The sequence below is a fragment of the Varanus komodoensis genome, unplaced genomic scaffold (genome assembly GCF_004798865.1).
Source record: "Varanus komodoensis strain SLA01 unplaced genomic scaffold, ASM479886v1 scaffold52, whole genome shotgun sequence".
NCBI lineage: Eukaryota > Metazoa > Chordata > Lepidosauria > Squamata > Varanidae > Varanus > Varanus komodoensis.
This window is the reverse complement of record NW_025336114.1, coordinates 4447285-4473178: the sequence shown is the minus strand read 5'-3', so window position 1 is coordinate 4473178 and position 25894 is coordinate 4447285. Positions and strand designations below refer to the sequence as shown.

General features: G+C 43.6%; 1 protein-coding gene across 1 annotated transcript; it reads right to left on the bottom strand.

Annotated features, from left to right (window-relative positions):
* Nucleotides 1–6357: 6357 nt before the first annotated feature.
* On the bottom strand, nt 6358–25803 carry SHISA4 (shisa family member 4). The gene is made up of 5 exons (XM_044447624.1): nt 25722–25803; nt 13526–13697; nt 11135–11268; nt 8805–8984; nt 6358–7929 (listed from the first exon to the last, which is right to left on the bottom strand). Exons 1-5 carry the CDS (start codon nt 25780–25782, stop codon nt 7883–7885), a joined length of 594 nt encoding a protein of 197 aa, XP_044303559.1. The 5' UTR covers nt 25783–25803; the 3' UTR covers nt 6358–7882.
* Nucleotides 25804–25894: the final 91 nt, after the last annotated feature.

Sequence of the window (25894 nt, the reverse complement as noted above, 5' to 3'; positions counted from 1 at the left end):
GTCAGGACCCCGAGGGTGTGGAATGGGCTTCCACGGGAGGTCGTTGAGGCCCCATCGGTGCGGGTGTTCAAGGATAGGCTGGACGTGCACATGGTGGGCATGTCGTGAGTGGAGCCGGCTGGTGCTGGAGGTCAGACTAGATGGCTCGGGAGGTCCCTTCTGACTCGCTCTGTTTCTATGTATTGTACCTTCTTCATCTGCTTGTGATGATCATTGATATGGGGTAGAAGAAGCCTCTGAGCAGATGCATGCCCTACAGAAGAAATCCCCTTCACATGTCATGAATTTTTTGTACAGCTGAAACAAGTATACGTAGCAGAACAGAAGGACAGTACAGTGAAATATTTCAAGTAAGACTAGAAGATGGGTTGCAATAGAAATACAAATTTCCTTGCAAATTAGTTCATGAAAGTCAGTAGCCTACACATTTTAAAACCGCTTTAAAATAAACTCATGTAAGTTACCTGAAGTGCACAGCCTGCTTTTCTTGAAAGTGCCTGGTTATTTACAAGCTAGGAAGAAATATGTGAGAATTATTTGTTTAGGCTTCTTTGGGCATCCTATGGGTATTCTGCAATATATCAATTTCTAATTTTATCCTCACATAAGGTTTGGGATGTCTTGCACCCAGACCAATGAAGTACATGGGTGAACAGGAATCTGAACCCGTCTTCCAAACGGAAACCTTTCATCACCAGCTCCTTTTAATAAGAAATTGACTAGGTTAAGAAAGGCAAATCCTGCCTATAGCAAAAGTGTAGGGGAAATTAATTTTTGCCACTAATAGTGACCCCCTGAAGAAAAACGTTAAGAAAATTTAGTGCTTCACAACACAGTCCTATGCATATTTACTCAAAAGTAAAACCCATTTAGTTCAGTGAGCTTTTTTCCTATTTAAATATATATAATTTTTCAGTCTGAAGGCCTTAAACCAGAAGCAGGCCATCAGAGGGCCATGTACAAAGGCAAAATAATAATTTAGCTGAGGCATCTGAGCTATCCACTTACCTTGTAATACTAGTGTGGATTATTTAGGTAATAGTTTTTCAGTTGCTGAAATTGGAGAAGCAAATATGTGCATTGTATATCTTTATTAAATAAAAATCAGTCAGAAAATTCACTAGTATCCCATTACTGGACTCCAGACATAAATGTTGTATTTTATATGTTGTATGTGAAAGTTGTCCTATCAAAGGAACTAACCAGTGATAAGCTATACTGTTTACAACAGTCTACAAATTGGTGCTTAAATAGGTGGCAACATCCCATCACCTTGGACCCACTGGACTGGGGTCACACCAGGCATGTGCGAAAATAGGATTATTATTATTATTATTATTACTACATTTCTATGCCGCCCCTTGCCGAAGCCTCGGGGCGGCTTACAACACAATAATTGCCCAGCAACTTATTGTATTATTTTATAAAGCTTATGCTAAAATCCTGGAGAGCTGTTGCTTGATAGTGTCAGCAGTCCTGAGCTAGATGGACCAATGGTCTAACTCAGGGTAAAGTGCCTTCCTGTATCCCATTTTGTGCAGAATGTTTTCTTTTCATCCTTGCTCATAGATTTTTTTTCCTGTTAGATGGTGGAGCCTGCATTATTGGCTCTTGGGGGACTTTACTATTGACTTATAGAACACCTGCCCATTTGGATGTCAGGAAGGACTGAAAGGGGTTAATTGGTCTCAACCTGGGCTCTGACTGGCTGTTACTTTGGGTTAATCTGATCTGTCCTCTCTGCTCTGGGCAGGTGTAAAGGAGGAGCCTTTCCACCCCCTTCACACTGAGACCATCCAGCAGTGTGTGAGCCGAGGGGCCAAGAGGCAGCCACTGAGAAGCTCTGGCCATGCCCCTGATGATCCCTGTGAGGGCTGGAGCAGAAGCCCCCTCAATTTCTCACAGACTGAGCTCTCAATCAGTGAGCTTGGGGGACAGCAGGAGGTCTTGGGCTTGGATTATGCAAGCATCACATTTGACCAGGAGTCACCACATGGGCAGCTGAATGGTTGTAACGTAGGAGATGTGATAGCTCCTGGGACTGTGTTGATTCAGGAAGGGCCATCAGAACACAGCCGATTTAGCCTAGCGCAAAGACGGATTGTCCAGTCTAATGAAGAGCTGGTGCAGGAGTTGCATGCTTTCCGGCAGGAATACACTGCAAGCTGCAGGGAGACTGCCTCAATTTTGCACAGCATTGCAGAAACCCTGAGTGGTGTCCACAACAGCCTGTCTGAGATCCGGGATCTCTGCATCTGCCAGCAGGCAGTGCCTAAGCAGTGAGAGTCCAATCAGCAGAAAGCCCCAAATATCTCGTAAGTGCAAACACCCTCTTACGGATAGCTGTCTCAGCTCTTCCAGCAGTGCCTGCATGGCCAAGAAATCCTTCAGCTATTGAAGAGAAATAGTTTGTTTCCAGGATAGAGTCTGCCTTGAATTTTCCTAATTTCTGGCCTTCCAATCCCAACTCAATAAAACTATGAAATGGGTGTCTCTGCTTAGGAATTTGATACCAGAGAGTCACATTTGTAGTGCTGATGTACCAACTTCCATCTTAACAGCATTTGTTTTATTTGGCCTCTGTTTTCACTAAGGAATCACATTTTGTCTCCCAAGCACTCATAAAACAATAGCCCTGGCACCTCTGCTGCTTCCATTTTCTTTTCTTTGTTCTTCTCCAGGCCACTGAATGTATCCGGATTGCTCAGTTTTCCTTTGCCAACCCTGGTTCTCATGCCAGAAGTGGCATGGGTTGAAGTGGCTGCTGAAAATGTCAAGATCTAAAACTTGTGTTGTCAGCTTATGGTTGCCCTGGATCAAAGGACTATCATTTTAAGAATTTTCAGAGGAATTGTGCCACTGAACAGATGGCAATGCTCCTTTGCAAATTATTTGAGGTTTATAACTTAAGGTTGATGCGATCATGATGGGGAAAGAGGGGGGAGTTTTAGACTCCCGTATCCCACTCAAGTCCAGTCACTGGCAGTATTATTATAATTACTGCTACTACATTATATTTATATTCCACCTTTTTTCTCTTCTGAGCAACCCAGGGTGGCTTACAAAGTCCTCCTCTGCTCCATTTCAGTCACAACAATAGTCCTGTGAGGTAGCTTAAGCTGAGAGTGAATGACTGACTCAAAATGAGCCTATGAACTTCATGGCCAAATGAGGACTAAATCCTGAATCTCCCAAATTCCATGTCCAACACTCAGACCACCATGCCACATGGGCTTGCAAGGAGTTTGCAATGTGAATATTGATAAAAGAGCACTGATTTTGAATGCCCTTTCTCATAGAGTTGAAAGAGGCAGCTCAGTAGGAGATGAAATGAAAATCTCTACTAAGGATGTATGCAGGACAGGCAAGTCATCCCATACTGATCCAAGTGACATGCCATTAATTGGTAGGTTGTGCTTTAAACATAAAGGAAAAACAACATAAAGTGCAGAACATTCTCACATTGACTGTTAAGCAGTTGCAATGAAGTTGGGTGCAATTTTTGAGTATTTGAGCATAGATGAGGAAGAACTGGCTGGTTGGTTGGTTGGTTGGTTGGTTGGTTGGTTGGTTGGTTGGTTGGTTGGTTTCAGAGGGAGGGAGGGAAGGAGCAGGTGGAAGGGCAGTGGATATGCTGCTGAATACCTGTAAGGGAACAAGGAGGATGAACTTGCAAATGCAACACAGACTGCACTGAGAGAAAAAGCTGAAGGAATATTTTTGTACAATCAGTTTACTACTGATCCAAATTGAACCTTTGAAAGTGGCATTTTTGTTAGCTTTTGTTGGTTATTTAATATACAGTGAAGACAGGCATGGATCCAGGGTGGGGCAAAGGGGGCAGTAAGTCCCCCAGTAGCTAATTACATTTTAAAAACAGATACTATGGGTGTAAATTGTTGGTGGGAGGGGCTAACTGACCCCCTTGCCCCCATCTGAGCCTGATTTGCAGAAATAGTTCAGCCTAGATTTTTTTTCTTTCAATTTGTTCAAAGAAGTTGCATGTAAGCCTCTGAATGCAGAAGCTTGTGTATATCCAGTTAAAGAAACGGTGCAGCCATGTCATGCCCCCACACCTCACCCCCTGCTTTCACTCCAGATGGCTGGTTTTTGGGCTACCTGAATTTAGAGGAGGTAAAGGAGAGGAGGGATCTGGATAAGGCCATTCCTTCCCCATATACCCCTTTTGCCCCCTCTGAGGCCCATCTGCAAACTAAGGGGGCAGCAGCCAGCACAGTTCTTTCCTTGCTGGCTGTGAAGGAGTGGGCGAGGGGCTCTGCCCTCAGAGTCCCAGCTATGGCTCTCCAAACAACACCAGGAGGCCACAGAATCGCACCACTGGTTAGCTAGCATGAGGGTTTTAGGACTAAGCAAAGCTTACCCTTGCATTTGGTTGCAATGCTGTTGCTCTTTGATTCTCTCCCTTTAGTTTTTTCTGTTGCCTGTGGACACTTACCGCAGTGTAGTATGCACAGAGCAGTGCCTGCTTGCTTTCTCTCCCCCACCACAATGTTCCTGTTTTTTTCTTTGCCAAGCACGTTAGTGTTCCAAAAGCAAGAGTTGCTATTTTTTCTTTTGTTCAGCACTGTGTCCATCACATTGTGTACTACTTGATGTGCCTCCTACAGAGGAGGTAGAAGAACACACTTCCACGGATGCACCAAGTGCTAGTCTTATCAGTATTTGCAAGTTTAATCCACAGTTGAGCAAACAATTTTGTGATGCAAATACTTATCATTCTGACTATAGCACAAGTCAGCAGTGATGGCTACTGCTGCAGTACATCAGGGACATCCCCACACAGTGGGAACAAGGTTTGGGCAAAGGGATTGAGACAAATCATCTATTCTTCCTTCAAATCGATGCTTTCTTACAGTACTCAAAAGACAGCAAACTGTACCAGGAGAGGCACGCTAAAGGTTCCAGAGCACAGCAACAAGCTATGTGCCTGCACAATCGTCCTTCCCCCACCCTCCAGAGCACGAGCCACATGCTTGGGGCATTGGTACCCATCACAATGTGTCAACTGCTTCCTTCCTCAAAGGATGAGCTAAAGCTCCAAGAGACCAAGACTGTCCCAGATCAGCCACTGTAGCATTAAGGAGTCCCCCGCAAGAATGATGCTTGCTTGCAAAGACAGGCCCCTCTGGAAAGTGGCTCCTCATGAGTAGGGCTCTGGCCAGTGCTTTGGATGGAGCTTGGAGGCCCTAGCCATAAAAGCCTTCTGTGGCTGCCCAGCAAGTGCTGGAAAGATGCCATTCTCTCAGCTCTTACAGTGGCCATCTCGTCGCCCTAACCTTGCCCTATGACTGATGCTCTGTGCCACAAGCCCTGCTTGATTCCTTCTGGACTGTGTAACATACCTGACTGCCTAGCTGTCTTTTGACGTTTGCCTACCATCTTAACTACCCCTGCCTTAGCCTGATCCAATGTATCTGACTGCTTAACTGTCTGCTACTTGGACCTCTCCTGCCTGAGTCTTATTGGACTGAAAGCATTGTGCTTGAATACATTTCTGCTTTCTGGATACTCTGCTTCAGCCATTGCAGGATACAATAGTCCATTGACCTCCCCAGTTGCTAAGTACTATGAGCTCATGTGGAATTGCTTTACTGCTAGGAGATCATGTGATAATGATTCCTTTTGTTATTTTTTTCTTTTGCACAAGAACTGCCTTTGTAGCCTGGCTGGTGCACTGTGCTTTTGTTCCACACTCTGGTCCTTTATTCCACTCAACAGGGATTTAAACATAAGACTCTGTTATGATTTATCTGGTCCAAAAGTTGTCATCTCTGCAGCAGGTGAGGCACAGTACTCTGGACCTTGCATCCTCATCACCACAAACTGGCCATTGCTGTAGTCTGAGCGAAAGGACAAGATTAAGCCTGAAGTGGCAAACTGGCCAAGAGCCATGCAGCATGAATGCCTGCATAACCACAGGAAGCACCAGGAATTTCCAGCAAAAATACAGCCACCATGAAAAGTGGCAAGGATAGCCTAGATTAAGGGATCAGCCCCCTCCCCACTATCCACAGACCACAGAGGAGGGAAAGAGTAGGAAGGGACATAGCACAAGGGCCCCACTTAACTGTTCTTTTTTAAGTGTAAAGAAGGATAAGGGTGAGTTAGGATACTATGAGCAACATGGGATATGCTTACTATGGAAAAAGCCAATTTTCACATGTGAAATTTAAGAGGTCCCTGCTGTAGTCAGTTTCTCCATCTCGCACCCCAAGAATATAAAACCAAAAGTGGCCAGAATGCTGATTCACATTGCAAATGACACCACTTGTCTTTTTCCTTAGCAGTAATAATGGTCAGACACATTAAAAGACATTGTGTAAGATAGTCTCAAAATATACCCAAATGCTGGAAGACCATGCTCAGGAGGGATTTGCAGCAAAAAGAAAACCAACAGCACTTGAGGCTGGAGAAAATGTCAAATTGGAAATGGACAGCAGGACCATTGAGGCATTTGTGTGTGTGTGTGTGAATTAACATTTCCTAATTGCTAAATTTCCACTTGGGGGCATGGCAGCCCCCCCTCCCCCATGAGCTAATTTTAAACTAGAAGGACTTCCCTCTATCTTTGCAGGACAAGTTCTAGCCTAGTTTTCTTTTTCACCTTACTGGTAGGGAAAGAGTAATGTCATCACTTTAAACTTAATTAACGTGTATAAATGAGTTAGACCCATCATGGGCCAAGATTTCATAACTCCACAGACTCTCGTGGCAATGTATCACTGCAGGTGGCCAAACTTTATATGGTTCTACAGAGCAGGTGGTACTTATCTCTGGAACTATAATACAAGAACAACAAGCATTTTTGCACATGAGGGTTATTTTCTTGCCTAGATTGATCTATAATATGAATGTAAATCTACTGGGTAGAATGCACAATTGAAAAATAGCTTTCCTTTCTATTGCTTCTCTGCAACATTCATACAGCACAAGGGAAATTCAAAAGTGCATTTTGGTGCTGTGGGGAAAATTACTTTTCCCAGACAGGGCACAGGAAATGTGTCCGCAAACTTGCAAATGAAGTGTGGAACAGAGAATCGGCCTCAAAATCCGCAGATGCTACAAAAGCTTCAAAGCCTGTGCTAAACAACAGACAAAACTACTTGTTTACTCCTCACAAGCCCTCATCCTGTCTGTTATAAAGGTATTGTTTTCAGTCCATCTAACCCTTTCCAGTGCAGTAATTGTGCGTATAGTTTCCTTTGGATAAATCAAAGCAGGCTGTGTTGGTCTCTCAGCTAGTTTCTCCTCCAGGCTGGCACCTACATAATTTATTTGTATAAAACAGCACCAAGTGCCCATTCTCATGGGGTATTTGGGCTCTCCCGTATTTATCTTTCCAAGGAGTCAGGGCTTTGTTAGGACATAAAACTTCACCTAGGGACTATGAACAAGGGCATGACTGATCCTTCTGCTTGGTCAGGGAGCAGGGTAAGCCAAAATCCCTGTGTGAAAAGGCGGTTCCACTTTGCTTCCTGTTGCCACCTTGAGACAAATGCCTCCTCGTCTGCCACTGCTGCACAGGAGTGGTGTCTGTCCCAGGTTCTGTTCATCTTATTTTCTCCGGCCTCATGTGCTTGCTTTTGCAGGAGCCCTTTCCTGAACCCAGATGGGAAATGAGGCAGTCTAGGCGTTTCCCTCAGTAACACAGGCAGGAAAAAGTGGGAAGCTGGAGGCCAAAGCAGTGGAGTCATAATGCTTCCTATCATGGAGAGCAAAGAGCAATTAGTAAGGAAACTGGCAAATACGGAAGCTTGGCCTGACGTTCCAGTGCAGCAAGACATCCATACAAGTTCTGTGGAATGGAGCTGCCAGGCCCAGAGAAAAAGAATTTCATTGTACAGTCTCTGCAAGGTCCTCTTCAAGTGCTGGGCTGCACTGGCTGTGGTGGCAGGTAGGGTGGAGGAGCTGCAGAAGGAAGACCCAGGCAATCAGAATATTATTGTCATCACCATCTTTGTTATTAAATTGCATTTCTATCCTGCCTTTTTCCCCTCTTCTGAGGAACCCAAGGCAGCTTACATAGCTCTATATTATCCTCATAACAACAACCCTGTGAGGTAGGTTAGCCTGGGAATGAGTTGCCCTAAGTGAGATCCCCGTGAGCTTCACAGCAAAGTGGGTACTAGAACCTGGATCTCCCTGGTCTCCAGCCCAACATTCTATCCAGCGCATCACACTGGCCCTCATTATCACAAGGAATCTCTCCCCAAATACGGAGGGTGCAGAACCTCAGGCCTGGGGCTGAAATACAGTACACTTATGGTTTCCCAGAGGTCCACTCCATTTTCCCCCCGCCACCAATCATTGGGCAGTTTCCAAGCATTTTCCCCATCCTAAAAAGTTGAAATAATGGGCCGTAAGGGCTTTAAATAAAATATGCTGGTACTGGCAATATTTTGGCCCGGCCTCCTTTGCTCCCACCCGCTCTGTAATCAGCCCTGTGCACCACTGGACTGTGGCCCCTAAAAGCCTCTCCAACATGGAATGTGGCTCTTGGACTGAAAGATGTCCAACATCCCTGCCTTATTCTGACCTCCCAGGCCACCATGATCTTCAGGGGTGGCCCTGTGGTCTATGCCGCAGCCTTCAGATTCCTGTTTGGCACTGGCAGAAAGAGATCTCTAACCTTTGGTGAATATAGCTGTATTATTATTATTATTATTATTATTATTATTATTATTGCTGCTGCTGCTGCTGCTGCTGCTGCTGCTGCTGCTGCTGCTGCTGCTAGGCATGTTGGGAGGCATCCCGTCTGCCCTTACTTTGCACTCTTTTCTTACCTGTAGGGTTGTAATATGGTGGTCCAGGCGGGTACAAAGGATATTGTGCAGCTGGAACTGTAGGGGGATAGGGGACCACAGGGGTATATCTAGGGTGAACTGCCTCTGGTCCTGCTTTGGGATCCACAGGATAAGGACCTGGAGGCTGAGCAGGGTAGCCAGACAGTGGGATTTCCTGACCTGGGAGAGAGAAAGGAGGTTTACTGAGCATGTGCTAGGCCGATTATCCTTCGAGAGAATTCTGTAAATCAGGGGAGCAGAAACAAAATGTGATTGCTGGGGCACTGCTTTGCCTTCCGGCAGGTGTGATGACAGCAGTGGGCCTGTTGACAGAGGACAAACAAAGAGGACAAACTGTTCCTTCTCCTCCTCATAGGTTCTGTTACTGCTCTTTCTGTTCTGACAGTGCACACTTGCAAAGAGGAACAAAGAAAATACTCAGGTATGGGTAGAAAAGTGTAAGGACAGTTGGGTCCAACCAAAAAAAATAGAGGTTCTTGAGGTGATGATCTTTAAAATGGGGTTTTAATAGGGACAGGGAACTATATCACCCTATGCCCTTGTAAAGTAAATAATAAATAAAAATACTCATTGCTCTGTCAAAAAAGAAAAACAAAGAAACCCTTTTAAAGGGGAGCAGCAGTTTTACCAGCTAGCCAGAAAAGGGAGTGAGATGTTTCTTGCATTTTCCCAAGCAACCAAGCAAGGAAGAAAGTGCAAAAGATTTAATACCCTTCAAACAATCTGGGCAAAAAAGAAAGGGTGAGGATCTCTTGTCTCTATCAAACTGCCAACCTCTCAGTGGATATAAATCTCAGCCCTCCATTTCCATGAACAAAGATCCTTTGTGCCTTTGCAGTCCCTCAACAGCACACCTTCTGAGTGCTGTCAAGAGAAAGTAGGAGGAGAAAAAATGCTATTTGGAGCCTTTTGAGTCACTGCACTGGGCGTTGACTGCAGTATCCAGCTAAGGCTCCCCATTTCAACATTTAGAGAATTACACTAAAATAGTAATTTTCAAAAAATGAAATATTCATGCACATTGTGCATACAAGGAAAAAATACCAAAAATATATTACCAACTACTGACAGCCCTTCCAATGCACTGCTTGGGTACTTGAAAGAGGCTGTCAAAATGTAGATCATAAAAACTGGGTGTCAAACCAGAAATCATGATCTCCTGGAAAAAAGAAAAGGTTAAAGGGTCAAAAATGCTACAGAGTAAAAAAGGCTCATGGTGGCTTAAGGGGAGGCAGGCAAGTCAATCCTGCTATGGAGTCCGCTGGGATACCATGTGATGACTGACAGGGAGGGAATGGATGAGCAGTCCAGTGGGCCCAATCACCTCTCAGGCACGCCATGAGCTGTTCACACACAACCGACCATGGCTTGTTGCCAGAGTGGGTTGCCATGATGTGCAAATGTGCCCAATGTCGAGGCTCAAGCCAGATGTTATGTAAGGATTGCCTTGCTAAAACAATGATCAGCTTAGTCCAGCACTCTTTTAGCGTTGTCTTATGGAAGGTTCCTAGTTCTGCAAAGTGAAGGCACTGTGTAGCTAATCTGTCTTTTCTCCTCCATGGATTTTCTTCATTGAGGAAAAACAGAAGCAGCAGTGGCAAAATACAGCAAGGTTGTAAGTTAAAGACAATACTGTCTGGATTCCCTCTAAATTGTCCATGAATTAGGCAGGGCAATTACATCATCAAACCACTTCCTGACTACGCCTGCTTTTAACTATGGCTATTCAGATTCCCCATCAGAGAGTACATCTTGAGCAATATAAGCCCCACTGCAAATATGCATGCATTCTCATTATATAAAATGGTCTTAACTTGCATTACATTCCCCAACTAGAGCAATGGCTGTCCCAGACCTCCCAGCCTGGCACTTACTCTCCAGATGTCTTGGACTTCCACTCCCAGCCACCCAGGTTGGGGAAGGTGCTCCACATAATATAAGCTGCATTTCAAGATACGGATACATTCCCTAGAATAGGCTTAAAGCCGAACTCTGGTCTTTGTTTGGAAGTATGTATGCTACTTGATCTAGATTTCTGAAATTTAGGAAATTTTCCTTGCAGTTTTCTGTAGTTACCTGCTGCTGTGCATGAGTTTACACATACAGTTGTTTTCTTCTTCTTTTTTAATTGGCAAAACACATTTTCATTTACATATTCTCAAATTTGAACATTATCAGAGCATTTTCTCAAAAATAAATGAATGGTTTCTACATCAGAACATTCAGATCTTAAATACTGACACCATCTCCAGTCTTGACCTAGGCTATCAGCAAGAAGGGGCTGGTCATGGCAGCAGGATCTCACCTACCTTGATCCAGTGTCCGAATACGATGCCGTCGCTGGTACAGGTAGCAACAGGAGCACAGGAAGCAGCACACAATGGTGGCAACAATGGCCACAAAGAGTATCACGCCTGATGCAATGCCAGCAATTGTTCTAGGGCTACAAAAGGCACAGAAAGAGGAGGTAACCTGCATGTGCAAGCTTTAGCATCTGGTACCAGTCTAGACACTAGAGACACCTTCTCAGAGCCAGGGTGGTAGATTTGTGAGAGTGTTGGACAGGGACTTGGAAGATCCAGATTCTAGTCCCACTAAGGTACTGAGCTGTGGAGCTCAGTAGATGGTTTTGGGCCAGTCAATGATTCTCAGCCTAACCTACCTCAATGGCTTGTTGTGCGGATAAAAGGGAAAGGAGGAAGACCATGTAAGGCACCTTATGTTCCTTGTAGGAGGAAAAGAAGGGATATGAATAAAAGCAAATCAATAAAAGGCATAGATTTTATTAAGGTGAAAATGAGTGCACTTGTCTTAATAGAAGGACATTCTAATATTAATAGAAGGACATTAATAGAAGGACATTCTGCTGCCCCCTATCCTTGCCACCTTGACAGCTCCATGAGAGGGAACAGTGGCTGCAGGGCATTTGCAAGCGCTTGACCAAATGAGTCTGCCAGGAGTCTCCCCACAGGTCCAGTGCAACAGTGAAAAATAAGGGAGACAGGGAAAGGAAGGTGTGTGCAAATGTCATGGCAGAAGAGTAGCTGGTAGGGATCCCGTGATCTCTGCAGCATGGACTGGAGGGAAAGGGGCAGTGGCCGTGGCTCCTCCAGGCAGGAGAGATGCAAATGTTCTACTCTTCCCATTCCAGCACCTGATGAAAACATAACCTCTTTCGTGAGAAGTTTGATCCTGAGTGAGAACCTGTAGCTGTTCACGGAGAAGAGGTAAAAGAGGGCAGGAAAACATGAAGTTTCAGCATGGAATAATTAGAATGGGGGAGAGACAGACTTCTTTTTTTGGAACTGTTAGAGCATTTTGGAGAAGGCAGGCAGAGCAAATGCAGGGTTTATAGAAGGAAATTAATGGAGAGGCCGAAAAACAACAGACAAGCTTCAGAGTGAATGGCATGAAAACAGAGAAAATGAGCTTATATAAGAAAAAGGAAAGATCTGCTGACTTTGAGCTTTGTTGAGTTTGTTCTGGAAAAGGGGGAAATCAAGAAAATGAAGATGGGCTGTCCTTCTGTGCAGGTAGTGTGTAGAGGCTTCCTGGACAGAATTGTCTTCCTGGATGGAAATCCAGGGGCATGAGGTGCTTTTTTATCCCTCCTTTCAGGATTCAGAATACAAAACAAACAAAACAAACCCTTATTCCAAGTTTGCTCAACAAATGTTGGAAAATGGATTTTCAGATGTTAGACACTGAGAAAAGAAGAAAATGCATTTTCCCCCTCCTTCATGATGTGAGGAAAAGGAGGTGCACAGTGATAAGAAGTTGCACAATTATCTCTAGCTGTTACAGGTCCAGGTAAGAAAGACGGCTAGGATCTCCACAGTTTTCTTAAAGAAAGGGCTTTGCTCTCAGTCACAAGCTTGACATCACAGATTATATTTTTTGTCTGTCACTTCAAGCAAAAGTTGTATTTTTCACTTTGAAGTCTGCTCTGACACAATAGTCATTTCTGACTATCGCAGCTTAAAAGCTGTTAAAAATATTTAAAAGGGTAAATAAAGATAACTGGCTGCTATTTTTTCTTTTCAACTGATTTAGGCAGGAAAGTCAGTCATCAGCATAAAATATTTCCTGATGACAGCTTCTGCAGTTTTCACCCTAGCCCAAGATCTGGAATTTTCAATTGTTAACACTGATGAATTCAGGCAATCAGAGCACAATGGGCAGGTTCAAACAATCAGCAACAGAAGAAGCCACTGTGGGTGCTTTGCTCTGGGTGTGCTCCACATTTGCATTGAGATCTGCCTTACTATCCACCCAGAGTTTATCGTGTTATCTGAACAGTGTGTGCATGGGGGTGGGGGGTGTCTTCAAAACTATTCTGAAACCCTACTACAAGCCCAGCATGCATGGGGATGAAAAAAAGAAGTCATCATGGCTTCTTTTTCCACTGATAATCAGATCTGGCCAAATCCTCATCAAAATCTGCCCAGCTGCACTGCAGAGATTTTGATGCCTAAAGATGACTCCGAGGGAAGGGCAAAGCACACACCACACTCAGACAATGTGCTGATCCGACCAAGCTTGCATCCCCACCATCACCATGCACGCATATGACTGCATCTCAGCAATACAAGGAAGAAGTTGTTGGGGGGCTGGTCACATCTCTCCTCTGTCCCACCTACTTTGGCCCATTAGGGATGAATGCACAGCCTTGTCTCCTCCCAGCCCCTTCCCTGCCTTACCCAAATGCCATGCAGTGCTTTTGCTGCCGTTCAGTCAGGAACTTCTGAAAGTCAAAGCAACAGTAGCGATGGTAACAGTCACCACAGCAGAAGGAGGGGAAATTGCAGTCAAAACCAGGGTGCCAAGAGCCATCTTTGTCCATGTACCACTTGCAGTCCTCATCGGCTAAGACTGTGAAAGATTGAAGAAACTGGTCATTAGCTTGATCTGCTCAGACTCCACCTGGGAGGACAGAGACAAGCCTGCGAAGAGCACAGTGGGGCAGCCAGTGAGCTTCCTACGTGTACGAACTTGGTAGCTTATGTCCAGCAGCCTTCCCACAGTTTGAAAAACATACTGATGGACTGGGTTCAGCTTATTTTTAGACTAAAGAATACAGACACAGAGTTGCTTTTGCAAATAAATACATGCAAATACAACAGGTCAAGAGCAACCTCAGGCCAAGGGGCCACACCTGATGCTCCAGGATTCTCCAGATTACCATTCCCCATTTCACCAGCTCTTTTAGTGATTTCCCAACTTTTGTGCAATTTTTCCCCATTCTAAAATGTTTAAATGCTTCTTCAAAGACTGAGTTACTGGCAATATGTGCTCTAGGGTGCAATCCTATGCATATTTACACAGAAATAAGCCTTACAACTTCCAGCTTTACCCAGCCAACTGTGGTGGATGATGAATGCTAGGAGGTATAGGATGTTTTTCTGTCTGAACATATATAAGATTGATGCTGTATGTTTTTTATTTTTTTTATTTTAATTTTTTTTTTTACACTCACATGCTACCTTTTTCCTCTTGCAAAGAACTAAAGGCAGCTTACATGGTACTTCTCTCCATTATCTTCCCAACAACCCCTGTGAGGTAGCTTAGGCTGAGACTTAATGACTAGTCCAAAGTCACTCAATGAGCTTCATGGCCAAGTGGAGACTAGAAGCTGACTCTTCCAAGTCACAGTTCAACATTTTTACTCATTTATTTATTCATTTCAACTTCTATTCTGCTATACTACTCCGAAGACACACTGGCTCTGACACCACACTTCAGCACCAGTCACTGGAATGTATCCTCCAAGAGCTTCTCCAAAGCTGAATGTAGCCCTCAGCCTTAAGGAGCTTCCTCATCCTGCAATTCAGTAATAAATTGAAGCCAACTTCTAGTCAAGATGATCCAAATTCTTAAATCACTGTCAAAACACTGCAGCTACCGTGAATCAGACATTGTTAAAAGTTACAGACCTATGTTTACCATTTCAAAGAAATGCAGTCTTCTGATTAACAGAAACATAAACTCCTGTCTAGCAAAGAACCAAGTGGATTTTTCCTGAGCCATGGATACAGAAGGTGGAAAACTAAATAGTACAGAAAATCATCCAGAAATACATAAATGGATCTCATATTTGATCTTGCAATGTTGCCCTTCATCTGAGAGCCATTTAATGACAGCAAACAACAAGCAGATAGAGTTCTGCCTATTGTTATCCCTTCCCATATCTCTAAGAATGATTCCAGTCTATGCCATTACCCAGAAATCTTTGGCTGCCTCAGTAGCTGATTTTTAGACAGGATGAAGTGGGAGGTTTTTTATTGTTATTTTTCCCCTCAAGGGAGAATAAAGAAAGCATGCAAAGAGCCAGACAAGTAGTCATCTCTCTGGAGTGCACCTTATATTTCCCACCCCCAAAATATGTACAACCTGCTCCATTATGTAAATTCCTGTCACAGTATTTAACTACTGGGCATTCTTATTGCAGAACTGTCATTGTATGAGGAATGCAAAAAAAAAAAAAAAAAAAAACCCAAAACAGAACCTTATAATCATGTGGGATGTCTGCCTGACAGACAAATGTTTTGTGTCTCACAGAGTCAATTAAAGCAACCTTGGATTTTCTAAAAATTAGATGTTTCACTCCTGTCTATACAGTGCAGTGCATTTAAACCTAAGAAAATAAGAAGACTCCTGTTGGTTCAGAACAAAAGGTTCTGATCCAGCATTCTGTTTCCCAGAAGAGTCCATTTAGTCCTACAGAACAAAAACACACTAGAAACTACAAAGAAAAAGGAGATCTTCTGTTGTGACACCACAGATGTGGAATAAGCTCCCCAGGAAAGCTCACCTAACACTAACATTGCGGTCTTTTCAGAGCCAAAACCTTATTTTCCCAAGCATTTTAGTCTTTTGGGGTTTTTTGTTTTTTAAAAATAGTTTAAAATAGGTTAAGATGTAAGCCTATGCATATTTAGGCAGCAACAAGGAGGGTATGAAGTTGCCTCCCCCAGTAAAAAGGATGTAATCACCCCCTAGTCCATCTCAACAGGGAGCTTTGGTGGGAATTTTTCAGGTGTACTTCATGCAGTTCTGCTGCTAGACCCTTAGTAGTTTATTTTCCTAGACAATATGGAACCTTTTGAGTAAAGGTAGCTATTATATCATGTTGTTTCTATTTATGGCAATCCTTTTGCTATGCACACAATTAAGAATTGCCGTCTCACTCATTCGGTGAGACTTGCAGCTCTTCCTTTGTTAGGGGATTAACTATTATGGTAACATATATGAAGAGAGTGCAAAGGAGTGCAATGGGGCATTGGTTTCTTTCCCAACTGCATATATTCATGCAGGAACTTTGTCTAAGTGCAGTGGAAAGACATACTTGCACAGTCAATGTGCATTCTTTCTGCTTGCACGTTCCAATTTTGGTGCATCCCAGATGTTTATTATTGCCCCTCAGGACACTTTCCCAATACAATTTCCTAACACTACTCTGGCCCCCCTCCCCCACCTGCTTTCCTGTACAGTTTATCCCAATAAATTAATGCAATCTGTCTTGAAAGCTATACTGCCCTACTGAGCCTAAAGCTGAGTCTCATGCATAACGTAGCATAATCTGCCAGCACTATACAACCATTCTGCTGCTTGGTAAAGGATTGCAACCTACATATGCATACAAGTCCAAAAGGAGGAATTTCTCCCACTGAGAAGAAACTAACACAAAGTCTTGAATGAATGCACAAATTCTAGTTAGAAACTCTAAGGGGAAGCCCAGTTGGCCAGGCTGCCAGTCTAAACCTGTTTTTGACCAACACTGTGGTACCTCCAAGGTTCCTAATTCTGTTCAGTTCTCCTTCACTAGACACCCTTCTTTTGAATCTCTGTAGACAACAGTGAAGCCTGTTGCCAGCAAGTCACAGCAGGGGAAGACTAATGCCCTCCTTTAAATGTGGAACTACAGCTAGGAAACTCAAGTGCAGTCTGTGCCCACAGCATTTTTCTAATTCTTAGTAATCGGCCAGAAAGTGAAGTCCTTTTGGGTTCCCCTTCCTCTGAAGCCAAGTAATTATAGCTGTTCCTGATCTATTTGTTTTCCTCAATCTAGCAATTTCTGCAACCCTGACCTACCATTTTCACCAGTGCCTAAGTGTCCTTCGTCATAAAGCCCTCCAGTCCTCTGCTCTGCTATTTCCGTAATGCCACCTTTCTCTCCTTCTTTAGTATTTCCCCCTCATTTCTGCAATCTTCATCTTTTACATCTCCCCTATGTTTGGCCTATTAGAAGTGATATATTGGCTCATGCACTAGGATGCAAGCAGACCAAACAAGCCAATTTTCTCCTCTGTAATGAATGTGCATATTTCTGTTCCTGAAAATAAACCCTGTTTTTTACCAAGTTCATTTTTTGGAATCTGAACAAGTGTCTAAGCTAATTTCTGCAATTGAAAGCAAATGCTCCCCTCTATAATAAGAGCACAATGCATATATTCATTATGTACAAACCAAACCTTCAGTTAAATGCCCATTTAAACCCACATTGTTCACTACAGGAATATACATGGAAGTTGTAAGTATAGGCAAACATGGCCATATGGCAACAACCTGCATCTGTATGCCTGCATCCATGCTGTTTTCTTACAAAGCCATATGAATCCCACGGAACAGTTCTGCCACTAAAATAAATAGAGGAGAGGCAGATGCTTGTGTCACATCCATGTACTTAGTTCTTGGAAAAATGGATCAACGTGCACATATAAAAGCTATCACAAGGAAGGAAACATATAGATCATGTTACACAGACAAATGCAAGTAGATCATGTTACATCTGACCAGGCCATGAGTTAAGAGCAGTGGGGGAAGAGCCAATTGGAATTCCCATAGTTGCTGGAATATGTAAGTCGGACAGCTGCTGTGGTTTTATATTGCCACAGAGAGTGTCAAATGCTGGAGTTCATACTAATGTTCCATGTCTCCTATCCTTCAAAATATGATCTCCACACATGGAACATAATCAGCTGTCTTGGAATGGCTGGAAGTAGGGTTTAAACCTGCTTGGGAAACATTGCAATTTTTACTAATACAATGGGGCTCAGCCAGTCAAGACCAGCTCCTATGCGGGAATCCATCCTTCCATGATCTTACTACATAGTTTATGATCCTTTGGGGCCACTTTTCTCAAGTGTTTTAGAAAGCTGTCAGTGGCAACTTATGTAAGGGAAGAGCACTAGCATGCATATGCATGTGTATATATATTTAGCAGTGAAAGACAATTAAACTGTCTTGGCTAACATGTATGGCATTAATCTGCAAATCCAAACAGGTCGTGTGTATTTAATGCTATACTAATAATCTGAGATACACCGAGGACATTAAATGCATTATATACGGTGGGATGGTGGGCCACTGGGCTTGTGCATATTACTTTGTTGTTTACCAGAACCCCATAGTTTACTAACAAGGGGCCAGGTGCAAAATGGTCATGAGAGAAAACGTACGTTGAAAATCAAAGTAGTCCCTCTGACTAGTGCTCAGGCTACAGGTTCAATTTCAGTACCAGAACTGTTCTCACCGTCCCCTTGTACAAAATAAACCATTCCTGCTTCCTCACTCCTAAGCATTTTACATCTGGTAGCCTAATTTAGAACCTGATCTACTGCAGGAAAACCAGGAAAACCCAACCTACCTTCTACCCACCCTGATATATAACTGCACACCATTTTATGTTATGTCAGAGTTCAAAAGATACTGCCATAGTGAATTGAAGTACACAAACCATTCTATTATATGCAGCATGTATATCCTGCCTGTCGTCTAAGTAGCTCAAGATAGCATACAGAATTCCCTTGCCATATTTTAATACTCACAGCAACTCTGCAAGGTAGATTAGGTTAAGAGATAATGGTTCCAAGTATACACAGCTGGCTTCATGACTGACTAGCAAGGATTTGGTTCTTCCCAAGCCTCAGCTAGCAATGTAACCAATATACCATGCTGTATTTAATTAGTGATTCACTTCTAATGTGCTCATACAACGACTGCATCTCTAAAAGCAAATCTTCACATATGAAAACATCCCTCCAAAGAACAAGGTGTCTATCATTGCTATACAGCACTTACAAATGCACTTCTGATAGTCAGCAGTGCATATCAAATTACGGTCAAGTGCAAAAGTAATGATCTAGAATGGCTGAAGTAAATAAAGCAGTAGTTTTCTTATTTCAATGATTATATTGTTAAGCTACTCAGAAGCTGAAGCTTTTCACAAAATGAAACTCAGACTAAAAAATACAATAATGTAGTAAAAACATTCTATAAAGACTATACTTTAAAAACACCACAAAAGTGAAGTAGAAACCAGGATAAAAGCAACAGCAGTATGAAACCCTAAAGCACACTGACACAATTTTTAAAACTAAAGGACTAAAAAGCCTAGGAGAATAGAAAGGTCTTTACTTGGCATCAAAGCATCTACAATGTAGGTGCCAGGCAAGCCTTTCTGGGAAGGGCATTCCACAACCCATCTGGAACCATGAAAATACTTTCCTTGGTAGCCACCTCACCTTGCCCAGTTGGGAAAACCAAGGGAAGGGATTTTTGAAGATAATTCTCATGCACTGTGTCTTCTCTTTATCTCAGCCCCTCCCCACTCACAATCATGCAAGCCACATGAGCACCCATATTCTTCCTGCACATAGACCCTCACTCAACTACTGTCTGGATAAGAAACAGGAAAATTTGGTGACAGAGGTTTGCAGATTAGAAACACTGGGAAAGGTTGGTTTGAACACATATTCAAACACTTCAAAATCACAACCATCTAATCCAAAAAGTGATGTGAAAATATATTAAGTCCAGGAGAGCCAAGCTATGTAGTTGGGGGGGGGGGGGGTGTTTGGCAGGAGCAACAGCTGAATCGCTCTCGCTCTCGCTCTCGCTCTCTCTCTCTCCAGACTACAGCTACAGCATTCTCTTCCATGGGACTGGAAGCCCACAAGAGAGAAAATGTGCACATAGCCACCATTAACAAGGACTTTTCACCATTTCTGCAGTTTTAAAGATTTATACTATACAGCAGGAATAGTTCTTCAGTAACAGAAGGAAGAGGTGAATGGGCAAGGCAACCCGAGCTTAAGCTTCCTACACAGAAGAATACATACATTTCCTTCCTCCTTCCTTCCTTCCTTCCTTCCTTCCTTTACCAGTTGCATTTTTATTCCTGTTTCAGACAATTATTTTCTCTCAAAGCAGAACACACCAATGCATTGGAGGTGGGGGGGGTCTGAAATCAGGCTTAGAAATGAAAGAGAGAAGACACATCAGGAGAGCAGAAGGAAAAGGAGATCACATTTTCAAGGCCAGAACAAGGTCATAAGCTGTAAGAGGACACTGAATGCACACTGAGCCAGGGTGATCTCCCCTTGCTGATGCTGTTGCTTGAACAGCAACTGGTGACTCTTATTCCTTACTTCTGAAGACCCAGGGCTACCAGCAGTTCAGGTGAAGTGTCCTTTCTGGCATGGAGAGGAAGCCATCTCTCTGCAGTTGCTCCTGGTTGGTCTACCTTGGCTTGATGTTATTCCTGGTAGACAGGGGCCTTCCAGTGTCCCCTGGTCCCCACCTGTTCATAATCAGAGTGCTCCCCTTCTGCTCTCTAGCCCCAGGGCAACTGTCAGCTGGAGCAGAATGGTCTTTCTGGTAGGGAGTGGACCCTGAGTGCCATACAACTGCTCCTTCTCCAGCAGATGTATGGACATGTATGCTGTCCATATGCTGAAAACTCTTAATACACGGGCATCAGGAAGGAATTTCACCCTCTCTACTTCCATCTGCTCTTAAAGGTGCTCAGAAAATAATTTCTTTTTGCCTAGATTATTGATTGTTCAATTTAATCTCTGTTTAGTATTTTATGCAGAGATATTGCCAAGCATGGCATAAGCTTTCTCATAACAGAGTGTGAATAATTAAAGTGCCTGGTACTAATTTCTTTAGTGCAGTGAAAACATCTCACTGTCCCTTGTGCAAGAATGAGAAAAGCATAACCATTACTTTAGTATTACTGTGGAGCAGAAGTAGCCATATGTTCTGTGATAAAGGAGGTCTGAATAAGGAGCAAAGCCCTGAGAACATTTGAAACAAAAACAAGTAAAACGAAATAGACTGGTTTAACTTGGTGTCCTGCACTGAGCAGGGGTTGGACCCAATGGCCTTCTGGCCCCTTTAAACTCTTCTATGATTTTATGATAAGAACAGGCATGGACATTTTTGTTGGGTGCCATGCTACTGACAAGGGAACTGGGAATCCCAGTTCTCTTACTTTCTCCAGCACAGGACTGTCTTGTATGCCAGGAGGAATTCTTTGCCCAGTTTCTCTTGGATCAACTTCACTTTTCCTTGGGTAAACTTCATGGATGAACTCAGCCTGAGTAAGCAATATGAAAGCTAGGTTAACAGCAAAGGAAGTACTGCCATAAATGATGACATATCTGTCATCATAAGTATAGTGGAGATGGATAAGGATATTGGTGTTTTTCTGGATCAGTGTTTCATTCTGGATTTATACCTGCATTCTTGGCTTCCATCTTTACAACCAAGGAAAGCGGTATCTCTTTGAAGAGAAACTAACTTATCACTGTAGTGTGTGATAAAATGCATGGACTGGTGCAGCACAATGGATCCTTAGCAGATCCAGAAAGTAATGGAATTCAATTTTGCAGGAGTACGGTAGTGTAACCATCTAGTTAACTCTCCTCAAAGGATCTTCTGAATGAAAAGGTTTTAATTAACAATAAGAAGACTGAGAGGAAGGAAAATGCTTCAATAAGATTTTGCTTATATGGCCGGCTGATCTCAGGTACACTTAATGTAACCAAGACCAATGGTGAGGGAAGAGAGAACCTCAATGTAGAAGGTCATTAAAATAGCACCATGGACAGCACCACAAGGATGCACAACTAGATGCAAGCAACTTGCATGTAAGACCAACAGTGAGCCAAGGTTATAAACAAATACCTGTGGCAATCAATGCATGTCATATATATTATATAAATGTATAAACAAACCCAAGGCAGGGCTGATAAATGGCTAAGAGGTAACCTCAAACTAGGTAAAATATACCCTTGATTGTATCAGGTATTCCCTTTGGGCAATTCACTTGGCCTTTCTTATGGCATCTGTTATTAGCCATGATCTCAAATATTATCTCTCATCAGTCTTATCTTACTCCATTTTCTTCTGGGTGCTTTCCAGAACATTTCCTTTCCTTTGAGAGCCAGTGTGGTGTAGTGGCTAAGAGCATGGGACTGGGACTCAGAGGATCTGGGTTCTAGTCCCCGCTCAGTCATGGAGCCAACTGGGTGACTTTGGGCCAGTCACAGACTCTCAGCCCAACCTACCTCACAGGGTTGTTGTTGTGGGGATAAGATGGAGGAGGAGAGATGATGTAAGTTGCCTTGAGCACTTTGTAGGAAAAAGGCAGAATATAAATCGCAATATAAATAAATAAATATATTAGGATTTTTCAAACTTCAAATTTTCTCTCAAACCTCCCTAGCAATTTATCACCAAAGCTTTCAGTCCAGCTATCTCTAGATCAGCCATGCTCATGGTTGCACATTGCAAGTTCTACTTTCTCTGCTATGTACACTTTCATCAAATTATCCCCAATGAGAATATTCAGCTATAGAAGTACCGTGTTTCCCCAAAAATAAGACACTGTCTTTTTTTTTTTTTTTTGCTCAAAAAAACACATTAGGTCTTATTTTCAGGTAGGTCTTATTTTTTTAATGTACAAAATGTACATTTAATGTACACCCTTCTGCTCTGCACTTTTCTGCTGTGCACACCTCTGCTCTGCACTTTTCTGCTGTGCACACCTCTACTCTACACCTTTCTGCTGTGCACACCTCTACTCTGCACCTTTCTGCTCTGCACCCCAATTGCTGCCAAAAGCTGTATACACCAATCCTCTCCAGCGCCTGCTACTGGTACTGTCACAGGCAGCAGAGGAAGCAGAGTGGCATGAGCCGATGCTTCCTCTATAGTGCCAGCTCCTGTGACAGGCGGAGTGCATTTGATATCACTCCGCCCTTCACAGGAGCCAGGACTATAGAGGAAGTATCAGCTCAAGCAGCTCTGCATCTTCCTGCTGCGCCCTCTGCACCCCGCTGGCACTCTGCAAGTAAGCAAAAAAAGTAAGACCTATTAGCAATAATTTTTGGTAATAGGTCTTACTTTCGGGGTAGGGCTTATATTATAGGACCTACCCCGAAATAAGACTAGGTCTTATTTTCGGGGTAGGTCCTATTTTTGGGGAAACACGGTAACAGCTACCCCTCCATCCTCAGAAATGCACACATTAATGGAAAGTTCATATTTCCTTGATCTTCTAAGGAGGTAGTAAGCAGCACCTTGGTTGGAACAACAGAGATATCATTTAGTGATAGAAGTCCCTTTCCTTTGAGAGGAAGTCTATACTTTCCAAAGACAGAATATACATTTGTTTTCCAATGCTAAGGTTTTGACCACACTGTTTCTCATTCATTTTTTTTGATAAAAATTAAATCATAAATGAAACTAATTAAATACATCAAAATTGGAAAATGATAAAGGGAAATGAAAAACACATATATTATGATAAAAGCAGGGCATAGTAATACAGGCATTAAAACTCTGATGGAACGACCAAATTACCAGCACCTCAAAATTAGGCTCAGAAATAAACTGTACACCAGCGCAGCTTTAAAAAAGCAATGTCATACGGTGTGTCAGACATGCCAGAGAACAGTTGGGCCACTGCATTTTGCACTATCTGTAATTTCCACTTTGCCACAGAGTTACAAAACAGCCAATACATGTAGATAATGGGATGGGCTTTAGCTCAGTGATGGTTTGCATGGAGGAGATCCTTTGAGGGTCAAAGGATTAGATGCTGGAAAGTCTTAGATGCTAAAGAGCTGCTGCCACTAACGATAGCCAGTATTGGGCAAGATGGACCAAAGGTGTGACTAAATACAAGGCAAGTATATGATCATATGGGTGCCCAATGTTTTGCATCTTAAATGGACAAAAAGTATTACTACATTTCATTCTCAGCTTTTCCTTAGCATGTTAACTTTCAATACAGTTTTGACATGAAACTGCATTAAAATATGTCTTTGTACACCTGCATTCTAATGTGCAGCATACTAGCATCTAGCAGTGTACTTTTTTTAAATAACTAAATCAGTCCTCCAAATCCTATACTGTAGAATAATAATCTGAATAGTCAAAGAAAAGAACACAGGCAAAACAAAAAGTGTATTAGACAAACTTTACTCATTGTGGTCAAATGACCACACTTTTCCAGAACATAGCAACAAAGTTTAGAGGGAATGAGGCTGCAGCGAGTGCTAAGCCACTCTGTACACTCAGGTCAAGGGAAAAATTCCACATCTCTGCAAATAGCTCATGTATTTTAAGATCTCACACTGAATAGGATATTTAACTTCCTCAGATCCCCTATCATTATGGAGTTGCCTTCCTTTTTATAACCACAGACAAAAATACTTTATACAGCACCATCATCCACTAGGAGCTCAACAAGGATGTGGCATGAAGGAGAAGGCACCAGCTCTGGTATTTGCATTTTTACTGGCTTCCAGGAAGCTGATGGCGCCCCAAAAACAAAACAAACAGGCCTGGACTGATGCCAGCTATCAAAATAGGTACAAGCTGCAGATACCATTGGAAGTTCTCCCCTGGCAAACTTCCTGGAGATGAAGGAACATTCACAGTCTCACACAGATACCATTCATCCGAGTAGTGCACATTAGAACTTTCATGGCTTGTGTATCAATGGGGTGAGGGATGTACCTACTTCTTGGTTTCCCAGCTCCTAAGACTGATATGGCAATGAAATGCCAGTCGAAGGGTTCAATATCCACAAGGCTGGCCCATGACACTTGGGTGCCTGGGGGGGAGGAGCAAGGCTTCCCCATCCCCTGCCCTGGATGCTGTGTGCCAGTCCAAGTGTGTCATACCAAGCCCGGCCAAGTTATTTTCACACCAAATAAAACTGATGGGCAAAAAATCCCACAAGCACCTCTTCGCCCTTCCTAACCATAAAAATGCAGTCATGATAAACTAAATGATTTACAATCTGCTGCCCTTTCAGGCCAGTACCACCACCTGAGACAGCTGGCCCTGGCACTGCATAGTGCTAAGCCAAATGATCATGGCAAACAAAGTAATGGATTCCTCTTGGTTCCTGCTCACAGGTTTGTCACTAAGAAATCCACAGAGTGGTGACTGGTATTGACTCCAGGCTCTCTGAGAATGAATCCAGCGCAGCTCCACAGTGGCAAAGATGGCATCACGAAAAAGATGCCATTGTTCAGTTTTAGGCACTATCCCCAGATAAAAAGCTTTGAGAAACTGAATACATGTGTTAGCACCAGCAGCACACCGCAGTGGGAAAAGTACACCACTTTATTTACACAAACTCCAAAGGAGAAATTAACATCCAGCCTGCCATTCTAATCCCACCTCTGTGAAGGCTGGTTTTGTTGATTCAGAGGTTTTAGGTCATTTTATACATGCTCAGAGGTACTCTTGGTTCTTACATTGGTTGGATGAAAAACAGGTTGCCATGCTAACCCCAGGATCAAACCAAGCTTTGCTTGTAAAGGCAGAAGCGCCAGCTCCACCTTGCCTTCCCTTACCGCCAGTTCGGCGGCAGACCCGTGACCCACATTTCTGGGGAGGGGGGCGGCGAGAGGTAGAGCTTCTGCTCCAGGGGCAGGGCCCCAAACGACCACCTGCCGTCATCGCGCAGCGGTACCCTCGCCCCTTCGGCCGCCCCTGCCCCGGGAGAGCCCCATCCCACCCGCGTGGCCCGAAGCGGCGGGGGGGTGCCCCTTCCTTCGCAGCCGCGTCTTTCCCCTCCAGCGACCTTACCGAGGGTTGCGGCAAGCAGGCTGCCAAGCGCCATCCCCGCCAAAGCCCACGGCGCTCCCATCGCGGCAGGTCCAGGCGGCTCCCAGAAGCCCGCGTGCCCCCGGACGACGCTGCGGGAGAGGGCGGTCGCGGAGAAACCGGATCCGAGAGGAGACGCCTCTCTCCCAAGAAAG

Excerpts from the sequence above, each read along its gene's own strand:
- SHISA4 (XM_044447624.1), bottom strand. The coding sequence starts at position 25,782 with ATGGGAGCGCCGTGGGCTTTGGCGGGGATGGCGCTTGGCAGCCTGCTT. Across the intron at positions 11,269-13,525 it reads AAGCACTGCATGGCATTTGG|CCCTAGAACAATTGCTGGCA; the intron begins GTAAGGCAGGGA and ends TGCCTTTTGTAG. Across the intron at positions 7,930-8,804 it reads ACCATATTACAACCCTACAG|CTCCTCCACCCTACCTGCCA; the intron begins GTAAGAAAAGAG and ends TTCCTTCTGCAG.